Below are 13,226 nucleotides of genomic sequence, written 5' to 3' on the forward strand. Positions count from 1 at the left end.
TGGAGCTGTATATAATGGGATTGGAGCAAACGTAACGCCCTGTCCGAAGAAGTCTTGACATAAACATCCTGCGTTCCAAAACCTTCTATATATATATATATATGTCTGCACGTCGAAGGTCCGAGGAAGATTAAGTGTTGATCAATCCACTGGTCGCCTGTTTCTGAATTCTCAGTTTTCTGGTGATATTTTTGCAATTTCCGAGTGAGTTTTCGAATATCTGATTCCTGTTATGAAATATGGCTTCTCATCTTACCTACCATCTCTTTGCACTTTTTTATCTTTCAAGTTTTCTACGTGATGCAATTGAACTGAGTTCTATATTTTCTTAGTTTTTTATCACTCTATTTTTTATTTGCATTGAACTCTGTTGTTTAATTAATAAATTAAATTGTTGCATTCATATCAGTTAGTCGTCGTCAAAACTGTGCTCTTTCACTTATATATATATAGGAAAAAATTCAAGTAATCCCATTGTAGTATTACAAATGATCAAATTATCTCTTTATGAAAAAATATATAGCAATTTAGAGGTAAGTTGCTTCATTTTAAAAAGTATAGGACGATAAATTGCTATATTCTTTTTGTAAGGAGATAATATGCTTATTTTCAATATCACATGAGGATAAATTGCTATTCACCTTATATATATATATATATTTTATCATTATGCCCTATGCATATGATAATAGCTAAAAGTCATAATAGATATATTTGCGATTTTTGTAGTCGCACGTCTATTAGTTGAGATTGAATTGATTGTCGACATTGAATGACATTTTAGTTCTGCAACTTGAAGGAACATTTATGGCGGTTGGGGTAGCCGTTAACAATGACGGCTTGCAATATAATGGCAAGGTTACATGGTTGGTTGCGCTATCTTGTGTTATTGCAGCAACTGGAGGCCTACTCTTTGGCTACGACACTGGAGTAACTGGTAACGTGTTATCTATGACTTCATCTAATTGAAAATGATAATTATACTGTGCTCCTTTAATATTTGGTTTGAAAAATTATATCTGATAATTATAATATTATTTGTGAATAATAAATAGATCTCTTATCAGTCAAAATTCACATAATTTGCTGATATTAGCAAAACACTTGTACAAAAATTTATATTTACCTCCAATTGACTTTTTATTAACTTATTGCAGGTCAAATAAATTTTTTTGACCAAATTATCTTTATACATCTTTACAAGCTCATACATGTAAGGTGGTATATCTTCACCCTTATAAGGGTAGTTTGATCAGATAAAAATTTATTTAACCCACAATAAGTCAGTAATAAGTCTATTAGGGGTAAATATGAATTCTCATTCAATTTTTTTTTAATATCAACAAATTTGATGAATTTTAACTAATGAATGGTTTTATTTTGTTAGACAAAAACAAAGGTCGGGATATTAAATATAATTTTTTAAATCAAAAAGGATCGTTGCGTAATTATGTAAAACGTCAAGAGATGACAATGTAATTATCCGTAATTGAAAAGTATCATTTTGGTGTTTTTAGTTTTTTATATCTTTTTTTTTTCTTCTAGAGTTCTACATCTCTTTTCTTCTCACTCTTCCTCCAATAATTTCTAATAATATTCTTATATTCTTTTTAAAAAAATTATTTTAATGGTTAATATATATTTTTTAAAAAATAATAATAAAATTTAAAACTTAAAATTAATTATACACACGTCACAATAAAAACGAGTTTCAAGCAGGGGTACATATGGTTCAGAAGTTTATTTATACTTATATATTAGGATCAAATTAACACATAATTAGGAGCAATTAAAATAATTAACGGGGTCAATATATGAAAAATAAAATTTATCTATAACTTTAAAAAAAATTACAAAACTTGTGTGGCAACATATATATATATATATATATATAACAAAATTTATGTATAATTCCAAAAAAAAAAAAAATCACAAAAACTTCGTTGGATCTGTCGTTGCTTATCCATAAGATAATGTAAACCCCCAAGACCATGTTTACATGGTGGATTTGTTTTGGATATCAATTAGAATGGATCATTTATTTTTTCAGTTGTTGTCGGATTTACGGATTTAAGGATTATCTTCCAAATTGTCTTATCCTGACATCATCTAATTCTCGCTGACAAAATTACCCTCCGTTTTATGTATGGAAATTCCATTTTTATCCCTCCAACCCCAACTTTTATCAGAGTGCATTGCATTACACTGTCAGACTCTTCTTACTTTTTCTTTGTAAGATGTTGTTACTGTTCACTTCCATTAATGCTCTGATACAAATTATTTTATTTTAGAAAATACAAACAAATAAATTGTTATTTTAAATAAAACTTATCTCTTTGTATTTTTTTAAATAAAATAATTTATTTTTAAATATAAAATATATTACTTCTTGAATTATTGTATTTTGTTAATTTTTTTATAAGATAATAATTGATACATTTATAATATCACAAGAATTATTTGCATTTTTTCTTAAATTCTGAATTTGGCCTCGGGCTCCAATCGAAGGGTTTAACATTATCGCAAACTTATCAGTATAGTTCATTGTATTTTTTTTTTAGAATTGTATAGAAAATTATACACTATTATATTTGTATGATTTATTATATTTTTAAAATTAATACAATTTTAAAAATTAATTAAATATAATTAATTTATAAATAATAATAATACAATTCACAATTTGTGAATTGCAATACTCGTGGATTTCATCACGACATCAAGTCGCAGTTACGAACCGTGACTTGATCAAATTTAAAAAATATATATATATATATTTTTATTCAAGTTCTGGATGTAATCTGTGACTCGTTATATTGATATTGATAATTTATTTAAATTAAATTTATATAATTTAATTATTTTTTATTATTAAAAAATAATTAATCCTTTGTTTTGTTCTTTTTATTTATTTAATTGCTGTATTTTTATTTCATAAATTTTAATATATTGAATTAATTTAATTAAAAGTAGTTTTTCTGCCTAATTATATTATATTAAAAAAATAAATTTTATTTACTATAATTTATATAAATAGTATAATTTCAGAATATATCCAACACAAAAATTAAACTAAGTAATATTGTTTTTAGAAATAAAATCATGTATCTTGATGTTAAAACTTATAAATAATATTTAATAATCTTTAAAAGTTTGATATTTCCATATGTAAGATATGTATAGTAATTTAATTTGATGTAATAATATTTTTTTATATGAATATTGACGAATAATATTTTTTAAGTATTTATCATACTTTTTGTCAACAAAATATGAAAAATATAAAGAGTTAACTAAAAACAATATTAATAAGGACAATTTTGTTTATTCAAAGAGGATAAGAGTTGAAAATGCATCAAAAAGTTATTTCGTTTGCATGTTCAGTTCGTTACTCACTTTTTTTTATGGAGAGGGTATTTTCTTTTTAGTGTTTATAATTACACGAGATCTTTTTTGGCTATTTAATAAAACACAGGGGAATAATATGTAAATTTTTCAAAATTGCAATGATGTTGACCTCATTTCACATATATATATATATATATATATTATATTTATCCCTTTATAAGTACAAAAATATACATGAAAATATCAAATAAGAGGCAAGATTAAAAATATTTGTAATGTTAGCATTAGCATTTTTCGTCAAAATCCTAACAGAACGGTGTCATGTATAAAGGAAGAATTTTTGAAGGGGGATGCAAGTGTAATTTCAAAATTTTTTTGAAGGAAAATATGATTTTATATTTCTCGAGGGGGTCTAAGTGTATTAACCCTTTATTATTTTTAGTCATATTATTGTATTGGTTGAATTAATGTATTGCTTAGTGTTTAATCATATTTGTAAATTGATGTATTGCTTAGTTTTTGCTTTTTAATCATATTGATGTATAGGTTGACATTGCTGAATAGACTGAGACGAGTTATCGTAATTTATTTACTTTTATTAATTATAAAAAAAAAAGACAAAACTCTACTTTTAGTCCTATAAGATAGGGGTTTCAACACTTCTAGTCTTCTGCTTTGTGGGATTTTCAAAATGATTCCAAAATTAAAAAAGCTCGACATATTTAATTTTATATTTTGTGAGATTCTCAAAATGATCCCAAAATATTAAAAAAAAAAACTCGATATATTTAATCTTATATTTTGTGAAATTTTCAAAATGATCCCAAACTTAAAAAACTCGATAAATTTTTTAATTTTAAAATTATTTTAAAAATCTTATAAAATAAAAAATGAATTTTCTCAATTTTAAAAATATCGTAAACAACTAAAAGTGATGAATCTGATATTCAATATAACTAAAAGTGTAATCTTGCCTGAATAAAACCCGTGGTATAAATTTTTGAAGTTGAAAACATGAAATTGTGAGCTTTGAGCCAATTTGAGATCATTATCAGTTGTGATTAACACAAACTACTCAGTTCTAACGGCAAGCTTTTGTGGCAGGTGGAGTGTCCTCAATGGAGCCATTCTTGAAGAAATTCTTTCCAGGGGTTTACATACAGATGAAAGAAGACACAAAGCTAAGCAACTACTGCAAATTTGACAGCCAGCTTCTGACTTCTTTCGCCTCCTCGCTCTATGTAACTAGCCTCATTGCTTCTTTCTTTGCTGCATCCATGACTCGGGACTATGGCCGCAAGCCATCAATCATTACCGGTGGCGTCGCGTTTCTCATCGGAGCTATTCTAGGAGGGGCGGCTCAAAATATCTACATGCTGACAATTGGTCGTCTACTGCTAGGAGTAGGGATCGGATTTGCCAACCAGGTTCGTTTTGTTGTTCGCTATTTGACAAACACTTAACCTGTATAAAGTGATGGCTTGCTTCTTTTTGTGTAATTTTGAGGGAATCCTGAGATTTCAGTGCCTGAACAATCGTGATCATCAGGACACAGTGTCCACTACGTAGATCCTGTTGCCGTAAGGGCATTGATTGTCTTGGGATTGTTCAATATGCCTTGAATTTTTTAACTCATTGCATATCTATTGGCAGTCAGTTCCCCTGTACCTCTCAGAAATGGCACCCTCTAAATTCAGAGGAGCTTTCAACTACGGTTTCCAGTTTTGTGTTAGTGCTGGAGGTTTATTGGCCTCGCTCGTTAACTATGGCGTGGAAAAGATCAAAGGTGACTGGGGATGGCGAATTTCCCTAGCAATGGCTGCATTGCCCGCCTTGGTTCTAGTTGTAGGGGCACTCTTTTTGCCAGAGACTCCAAATAGTTTAATTCAGCAAGGCTGTGATCATGGAAAAGCCAAGAGGTTACTGCAGAAAATCCGAGGCACTGATGATGTCGAAGAAGAATTTGATGACCTTGTAACAGCAAGTGAAGCTTCAAAAGCTATCAAACACCCGTTCAAGAAAATTCTGCAGAGGAAATATAGGCCTCACCTGGTGATGTCAGTAGCAATTCCTTTTTTCCAACAAGTATCGGGGGTCAATGTGATAGCGTTCTACGCTCCTATACTGTTTATGACCGTTGGTTCTGGAGTAAGTGCTTCTCTTCTTTCTACCGTTTTCCTTGGAATAGTCGGGATATCCATGACCTTCATGTCATCCTTGATAGTAGATAAGCTAGGGAGAAGGATGGTATTCTTTATAGGTGGAATTATTATGTTTATTGCTCATATGATGATTGGAGGAATAATGGCAGCCAAATTAGGGGATCATGGCGCATTGAGCCAAGGTTACAGCTTTTTGGTTGTGATCTTGATTTGCATATACACTGCTGCTTTTGCATTTTCATGGGGTCCTTTGGCATGGTTGGTTGCAAGCGAGATTTCTCCACTGGAAATAAGATCAGCAGCACAAAGTATAAATGTGGCCGTAGGTTTCTTCTCTAGTGCCCTCATTAGTCAGACATTTCTAGCCATGCTCTGCCATTTGAAATATGGAACTTTCTTCTTTTTTGGCACGTGGGTGGTGTTTATGACCGTTTTCGTTTACTTTTTATTGCCGGAGACTAAGAATGTACCGATCGAAAAGATGAATATAATCTGGAGAAAGCATAGTTTCTGGAAGAAATTCGTTAGTGATGGTAAAGAATACGAGGATAACAGGATTGATGAGCCTTTTCTGAGTTCCCATGGATAGATCTCATTGTTTCGCCATAAAGATACCCTTTATACAAAATATACAAAGGGGAACAAATGAAAAGTAGCAATTCTTTTAACTGTTTCATGTAATGCCTGCATACAGTATTGTTCCTTGCAATTGTTGATGATGTTGTCTTATCCAAGATTACACATGTATAATGTATTGATGGACTCAAGTTTGTAGGTCACTTTTGTACTTTGATTCTATGTAAACTTTTATTACATTTATTGTTTTTAGAATTGCAGTTCAACAAATTTTGTGAGTCATGTATCGAGTCTTGGAATATTGAATGATATAATTAATCCCTTTACTTGCGTGAAAAAGATGTTGATAGAAAAGTGTACTGCTTTTGTTCTTTTTTATACTGTGTTAGACTGATTTTTCTTCTCTCTCTTTTGTCAATAACTTCTCAAAACTTTCTTCTGTTTTTTTTTAATATTTTTATTTATTCAATTTTTATATATTTTTAAAAGTAATAATAATTTTAAATTTTAAATTTTAGTTTAAAATTAATTATGCATAGAATTTTGAGTGTGTCGTATATACTAGTAATGTAAAATCATGTAAGCAGTGACTCAAATAAAAAAATATATAGTAATCTATTTAAATTTTTTTCTTTTTCTTTAAGTAATCTATACTATTTATTAACAAAAGAATCTTAAAATTACTATTTTAATGAATAAAATATATGTGAACTAAAATACCGACAATACATTTATTTATTGTATAAACTAATCATACTTTTAAGCAAAATAGCTTATTAAATAAATATCTACTTCAGTAATACACTAAAAATTAATTTATTTATGGATCCCGACAATTTTTTTATCCTTCTTTTATTTGTATATTTAATTAAATAAATATAGTAAAAAATTAAAGTATACATACACATGAAAAAGTACTTTTACCTCTGGTACAAGTCGAGTTCACGGTAACCTGTACTCGTGTTTCAACCTTCAAATCCGGGCATATGATAAGACGCATGTCTCTGAGTAACAACTCTAAACATATTGTTAGAATTTGAAACCGGGAAAGGACGCACGACCGTTATACCACGGACTCGGAGTGTCTAGAAGCGGAGCACCACGTGGTGTATTCCCATTGGATTCAAGAACCAAGAAAACAAACTCCTTTTCGTCTCTTACTTTCTCCGCGGGCGGAGTTTCTGGGTTTCTCTTTCGCTTTTCTGCATTCCGTCGATTTCGATTCTTGGATTACCGCTTTTTTGCAAGGTGAGGAAACCCCTGATCTTCTCTCTGTTTGAGGGTTTAGAGAATTCGATCGTTGATTTCTGTTTGTTTCAAATTTGAAGACATGTCGAGAAGAGGCGAAATGAAAGAAAGATTTGATTGGGGCTTTTTTATTTTTTATTTTTAATTAGTGTTTGGGATGATTTTTCCATCGTTCTGAGTTGTTGCTTATTGGTTGACTGTTTCTTGGTTTTGGGATTCAAGTCTTGATTAATACTGTTATTCTTAGATCATTTTCTTGATGATTAACCAAAGCATTAGAAAAGGAGAGGCAGCTAGAATAATTAGTATCAACAGTATGATTGTTTGATAAAGTTTGCTCATATGGAATTTGACTAAATTCATTTGCTTATCCATGTTGATTTCTGGTCTTGTGTCCCTGAATTGAACAGATTGAGTCTTCTGGTACTTCAAATGCCTTCACCAATCTCGCCTCAGTGGCATGACAAGGCTAGTGATTTCTTTCAGTCCTCAGGTATTTCCAGTAAATTTTGTATTTTATCTGTGGTCCGATTCTATGTATATGCTTTTAGAACATCCTTGTTTATAGGATGGAGAGGTCATGCCCAAATATTGATAAATAGGGGTCAAGCTTAAAGAAGCAGGACAGTCTGCTGGAACATTTCTTGGCGAGGTTGCAAAGGATGCCAAAGAAAATGCTACAGATGTGGCAGAAAAATTTGGTTCGGTAGTCAGAAGCCGGTGGGCTAGCTTCCAACAGCCATCTACAAGGCATGCTATGCAGGAACATCTTATTTCTGCAGCTGCTACAACAAGCATGTTTTTGAGGAGGGGTTTTTCGGAGACGAAAGATAAGGTGGTTGTTGGAAAGACAAAAGTAGAAGAGGTAATAATAGAGATGCTCTGCATGTTGGAATTCTATCCAGCCATAGTTTAATACAAAAGTTGGATCACTGGCTTCATTTTCTCTTACTATATTTAGCTAGTTTTGATAAGCTACTTACTAGTTTCGCTATCACGGGTCATTATCCAATGAGATGTCTACTGCATGTTAGTAATGATATATAGCAAGCTTTTGATTTGATTGTTGCGAAATATGTTGTTTCTTTCTGTGGTAAGTGTTACAAGAATGCTTTGAACAGAAAGCTTCATTTGGTTGGCTATATTTTGGACATACATGTGTCAGGTAACACCAGCCAAATTCGATGAATCATCACCTGTTAATGACCTCTCCTTGTCTTGCCTTTCTAATACCAAAATTTAATTCTCGGAAATCTATTCGAATCATTTTTGAATAATATATTTAAATTAAGAAAGAGGGGCTTTGTTGAAGTTATGTATTGATATGCTAACTGAGACTTAATTCTCCACAATTGGTACGAACTGTCCATAATCATTACTAGGTCTGGAATTCCAAGTAAGGTGATTTTTATGCTTCTTTTCAAGTTAATCTCTCGCAAAGCTTATTCCACCATATACTTCTACCCGTCTATCATATTCTGCTGGGCAACATTCAGTTAAAAACTGTTCACTTAATATAGAAAAGAGAAATGATAAGGAAACAACAGGGAAAAAAAGAAAAAGAAAAAGAGAGCAACACAGAAAAGGAGAATCTGGCATATCCAATTGCTTCCCTATTCTCACACTTGGGGCGTTTAAAGTTGGCTGGTTCTAGACACTTGGGGCGTTTAATGTTGGCTGGTTCTAGATGAAAGCATGTTGAGGAACCCCGCCTTAGCTCTGTTTGACATGCAGTAATATGGCACATTTGTACTACTAGTATGTGTTTTAAGTGGCAACAACTTTATTCATTCATATTAAATTGATGGTTGTTTTGATGATAAAACTTCTGTAACAGGTGGCAAAGAAGACTGCTGAAAAGAGCAAGAATCTTCTCTCTGACATAGAGCGATGGCAAAAGGTGCTTGACCTTGACAAAATGTTACGTTAATAATATCATGCAAGTAGAAGCTTGCTAATTTCTTTCCTTTCTACAACGTCTGCAGGGAGTTGCAAGTACTGATGGTAGGTTTTCCCATTCTTCTGATCATCTCAATTAACAATGTGGTGCCCGGACGAGTTACTTGGACTTAATTTCTCGTATTATTAGTACATAACACCGCTTGACCAATCAAGAGTAAACAAACTCCATCTGGATTCCTTGGACTACTATTGTATTACTAGGTTTTCAGCTGATTATATTTTCTTATAGACATTCCAAGTAGATAAATAGTTATACTTTTTCAGAATTGTATGTTCTGGAGGCTACTAATGCACGATAAATTCAATTTGGCATAGTCTGCAATATGTGATGCAATCTGCCATAGTCCAACTACAGATAATCATTCTTTTTTCATGCATTATTAGTGTTTGGGGTCCCAATTGAGCTTGCTGTCCAACGCCAGCAGTCCAGTATACCAATTCCAAGTATATTGATGAAATGTGCAGATACCCTCATATTATCAGGTGACTTATTGAAAGTGAAACTGATGAGTTGCCTGCTTGCTTTTTATCATTGATTATCAATGCTGAGAGGCAACTTTTACCTTTTTCGATTAGGGCTGAACTCCAAGGGGTTGTTCAGAGCACCGGGGGACAAAAAAGCTCTCCGGCAATTAGTATCCTTGTATAATCAAGGTATCTTAGTAAGTATTCATTGGGTGGGCCTCATATAATTTGCATTGTTTTACTTAGTCTGTTTTGTTATTTTTGTATCCAGAACCAAATGCATCACTACCAGAGGGTCTTAAGGCAGTTGATGTTGCAGCTCTTATTAAGTATTATATTGCAAGCCTCCCTGAGCCATTGACCACTTTTGAGCTGTATAATGATATAAAAAACGCTCGTTCCAGCATCCATTTAATGAGAGAGATTCTCAAGAAACTGCCTACTGTTAACTATATGACTTTGGAACTAATTACTTCACTTCTTCTTCGTGTTAGCCAGAAATCTCTTCTTAATGGGGTAAGCTGCTTCTCCCCCTTTCTTTCTCTGTTTGCGTGTGCATCCCTTGTCCATCCAAAATCAGGTTGTGCTAAAGTACCAATTTTACTTGGTAATTTCAAGAAGAAATAGTTCTAGTCATGTGGCTATGCTTTGACCCATATAGACAAACACAGTCGAATTCGAAATTCTTGAGTGTTTGATGATTATTTTACTTGATGAGCATGTACGTGTTGCCAACATCATACAGATGGATGCTCGAAGCCTTGCAATAGAAATGGCCCCTATCATTATGTGGCAGAAAGGCCACAGACCAGAACACTATGAACACTTCTGTGATCAACCATCAAAACTTGATTATAAGGCTGATGTAGATTCTGCCTCCAACTACAGAGCATTGGACATGCTTCCAGGTGATTCCACTGTTCATTGTATAGCATGTTATTATAATTTTATATATTTATTTTTTCTTCAGCTTCTAGTTTGTCTTTTTCTGCAATAACTAATCTTAACTCATGAGGAAAAGCTGCCAGACTCGTACTTGCAAAGAATTTTAGCTTGCCAAGTATTAGTTTTTGTTTCTGATAGGCATTAAGAACTACATTGGGACCGTGCATGAAGACATGAACTTGCTTGTTGATTTACTTGAAGAGTTTCGGGATAACTTTAGTTCAATGGTAGGAAACAAAATCAATTACTACACCGGAGGAGATGTTAGCATGAGCATGACCATGAGAAGATGTTAAACCAGTTTAAACGTCACTGAAAACACTTGGGAAAGCTTCGCTACCTAATAATACTGCAACAGGATTTTTCTTCTGGTTCTGAAGTGAGTGATCTTCAAGCAGTCTCTTTGAACATATAAAAGCATTACTAAAATAACATATAAAGCATTACAAAATGTAGTAATAATTAAGTCTTCTTGTCTTTCTGCTTATGCCAAATCTAGAAGTTCCGCCTTCTGTTTTATTTTTTTTTCAATGTTATCTTAACTTCTGTTTCTCTGAATTCAGAAGACGACGGTGCAACTCAAGATGTATCATCCTCGATTCCGCTCAATGATGGTGTGCCTCTAGATTTTCACGCTATTGAAGTTATTCAGTGTTTGATCGAGCAACACAATGCAGTTTTCACAGATGCAAATGAAACTGTCTGGTGATGATTTGCGACTGTCATATCCCATGCACTGCACACATTCTTTAGACTAGACTAAGAAAATAACATGTCAGAAAGAATTAGAATTCTCTGTAAAATCCTATAGCTGATGTGTTTCTCCAGCAATGCACTTTGGTAGTATCATTTGTAAATCTTTGTCTTCTCTGTTGTAACACATTCTAGGTTCAACCATCAAAATGATTGACAATTCTTCATTGTCATATTTGATATCATTTTTGTAGAAGCTCCTAGTTTTTAGATTGAGATGAAACAACGGAATCTCTGATCATGGATGTTTCAGCAGCAAAGCAGGCCGTTGTTGGAAGCGATGATATAACCTCTGTATTCCACGAAATCCAGGTATTCAGGAGGTGGGGTTGTGGCTCGAATTCCTGAAGGATAATGCATGGGATTCCAAGTATCTTACCTGGGACATCTGGCAGACATAAGGATGGATAAGCAATTTGGCTTAATTTTTTACTAATCACCATGTCATACGTGTGTATATATATATATATAACAAACCGATCATAATTATATCATAACAAATTATTGTACATTAATTATTAATCAACTAATAATTACTATTAAAATAAATTAATCCTCACTCATTACCACCAGGACTTGAACTTATAATATTTGGTCATGGTATATTAATTTTGTCAATTAAAAGTTAAGCATCACTAACACCAAGTCATATTTATTAACAAGTTCGATTGTGACCTTTACCTAAAGGTGGAGCGTGTCATAATTTTGTATCGGTGATGTATGTTTTAGCAGTTTGCGTGTGCTATCAAATGTATTTTATCTCACTTTGTTTTAGAAATAAATTTTTCATTTGACAAAAAAAAGTATCTCAAACATGTTTAATTATTTAAAAAAAATTATATATTACATTATCTATAATTATTACCTTTTATTTCTTATCTAAAATATTTTACATAGCGAATCAATAATCACCATTACATTGAATAATTTTCATTTTACATTCAATCACAGACAAAAGAAAACTTATCTAAACCAAATTCATTAGTCTATTTTTTTTAATTAAGACGAGATGAGTTAATCACAATTAATTTGCTCCCTTTTCACTTCAATTCTCTATATACAAAATTTTTCACGTTTAAAGATTGAATAAACGGAAAAGAAATTTAGGATCCTAAACAATTTCTTAATTCTTGGCGGCTGTTCTGTTTTTGTTTGCTGCCCCTCCCTTTTAAACGAGAAATAATGGCAGAAGTAATTGAAAAATAATTTCAGGATATTGGGTGGAAATCTGACCTCCAAATTCCGAAATTAACAGCTTTGACATTATTGTTCATGCCACGACTCTAATTCCCAAAGTGGGGTCTCCCCAATTTGATTGATTTTCTAGAAAATTTGTTGAGATTTATAGAATTTCAGATTCTTCATCGTAGCAGTAGGATGGAAAGAGACGAAAACGGGTTGATTGCAGATAATTCTTGCCCAAATCCACCATTCACTGATGGCGATCCGGGCTCTGTTTCCAGCTCTAATTTTTTCTTGGATCATGTTGGGGAGGTTGTTCTTACTCACAATTCAGATGGGTTATCTTGGAAATTGGTTGATTCTTTGCATACTGTAAGTGATTCTTGTTTTGTCTGTTTATCTTAATTTTACTGAAAACTGAAATCTTTATCCTCTTTGTCATACATGGATTTCTAGGACTGCTGGTAACAATAAGAGGGAAAATTACAGTTAGTTTTATATTAACTTGTTGGATGAACTGAATTAATTAGTTTTAGTGCTGATTCAATTGAAGCTTTGTGGTTGTTCTTTGATTAGGAAAAATGC

General features: G+C 32.3%; 3 protein-coding genes across 7 annotated transcripts in view; all 3 read left to right on the forward strand.

Annotated features, from left to right (window-relative positions):
• On the forward strand, positions 1 to 6,356 carry LOC105160641 (hexose carrier protein HEX6-like). Its single transcript, XM_011078115.2, has 4 exons — positions 1 to 204; positions 800 to 937; positions 4,453 to 4,775; positions 5,002 to 6,356. Exons 2-4 carry the CDS (start codon positions 808 to 810, stop codon positions 6,097 to 6,099), a joined length of 1,551 nt encoding a protein of 516 aa, XP_011076417.1. The 5' UTR covers positions 1 to 204; positions 800 to 807; the 3' UTR covers positions 6,100 to 6,356.
• Positions 7,136 to 11,641, forward strand: LOC105160642 (uncharacterized Rho GTPase-activating protein At5g61530). 3 transcript variants are annotated; one of them, XM_011078118.2, is made up of 10 exons: positions 7,136 to 7,334; positions 7,745 to 7,827; positions 7,937 to 8,199; positions 9,172 to 9,234; positions 9,320 to 9,338; positions 9,681 to 9,779; positions 9,873 to 9,950; positions 10,033 to 10,277; positions 10,507 to 10,669; positions 11,273 to 11,641. In XM_011078118.2, exons 2-10 carry the CDS (start codon positions 7,767 to 7,769, stop codon positions 11,413 to 11,415), a joined length of 1,134 nt encoding a protein of 377 aa, XP_011076420.1. In that variant the 5' UTR covers positions 7,136 to 7,334; positions 7,745 to 7,766; the 3' UTR covers positions 11,416 to 11,641. The 3 variants fall into 3 exon arrangements, with proteins under 3 accessions (XP_011076420.1, XP_011076419.1, XP_020549264.1); XM_011078117.2 differs by having other exon boundaries at positions 7,143 to 7,334; positions 11,270 to 11,641; XM_020693605.1 differs by having other exon boundaries at positions 7,145 to 7,334; positions 7,903 to 8,199; positions 11,270 to 11,641.
• Positions 12,571 to 13,226, forward strand: part of LOC105160643 (ceramide kinase) — an 8,367-nt gene continuing 7,711 nt past the window's right edge. For 2 of the 3 annotated variants that reach the window (XM_011078120.2, XM_020693324.1), the window contains exon 1: positions 12,571 to 13,013. In XM_011078120.2, coding sequence (XP_011076422.1) covers positions 12,837 to 13,013 — 177 coding nt within the window. In that variant the 5' untranslated portion in view covers positions 12,571 to 12,836. The remainder of the gene's footprint in view (positions 13,014 to 13,226) is intronic. The other variant, XM_011078119.2, reaches the window with a different exon arrangement.

The sequence above is a fragment of the Sesamum indicum genome, linkage group LG4 (genome assembly GCF_000512975.1).
Source record: "Sesamum indicum cultivar Zhongzhi No. 13 linkage group LG4, S_indicum_v1.0, whole genome shotgun sequence".
NCBI lineage: Eukaryota > Viridiplantae > Streptophyta > Magnoliopsida > Lamiales > Pedaliaceae > Sesamum > Sesamum indicum.

Coding starts and splice junctions, on each gene's coding strand:
- LOC105160642 (XM_011078117.2), top strand. CDS start 7,767: ATGCCTTCACCAATCTCGCCTCAGTGGCATGACAAGGCTAGTGATTTC. Junction 7,828..7,936: donor TGATTTCTTTCAGTCCTCAG/GTATTTCCAGTA, acceptor ATTGATAAATAG/GGGTCAAGCTTAAAGAAGCA. Junction 9,780..9,872: donor AGATACCCTCATATTATCAG/GTGACTTATTGA, acceptor TTTTTCGATTAG/GGCTGAACTCCAAGGGGTTG.
- LOC105160641 (XM_011078115.2), top strand. CDS start 808: ATGGCGGTTGGGGTAGCCGTTAACAATGACGGCTTGCAATATAATGGC. Junction 938..4,452: donor CTACGACACTGGAGTAACTG/GTAACGTGTTAT, acceptor CTTTTGTGGCAG/GTGGAGTGTCCTCAATGGAG. Junction 4,776..5,001: donor GGATCGGATTTGCCAACCAG/GTTCGTTTTGTT, acceptor ATCTATTGGCAG/TCAGTTCCCCTGTACCTCTC.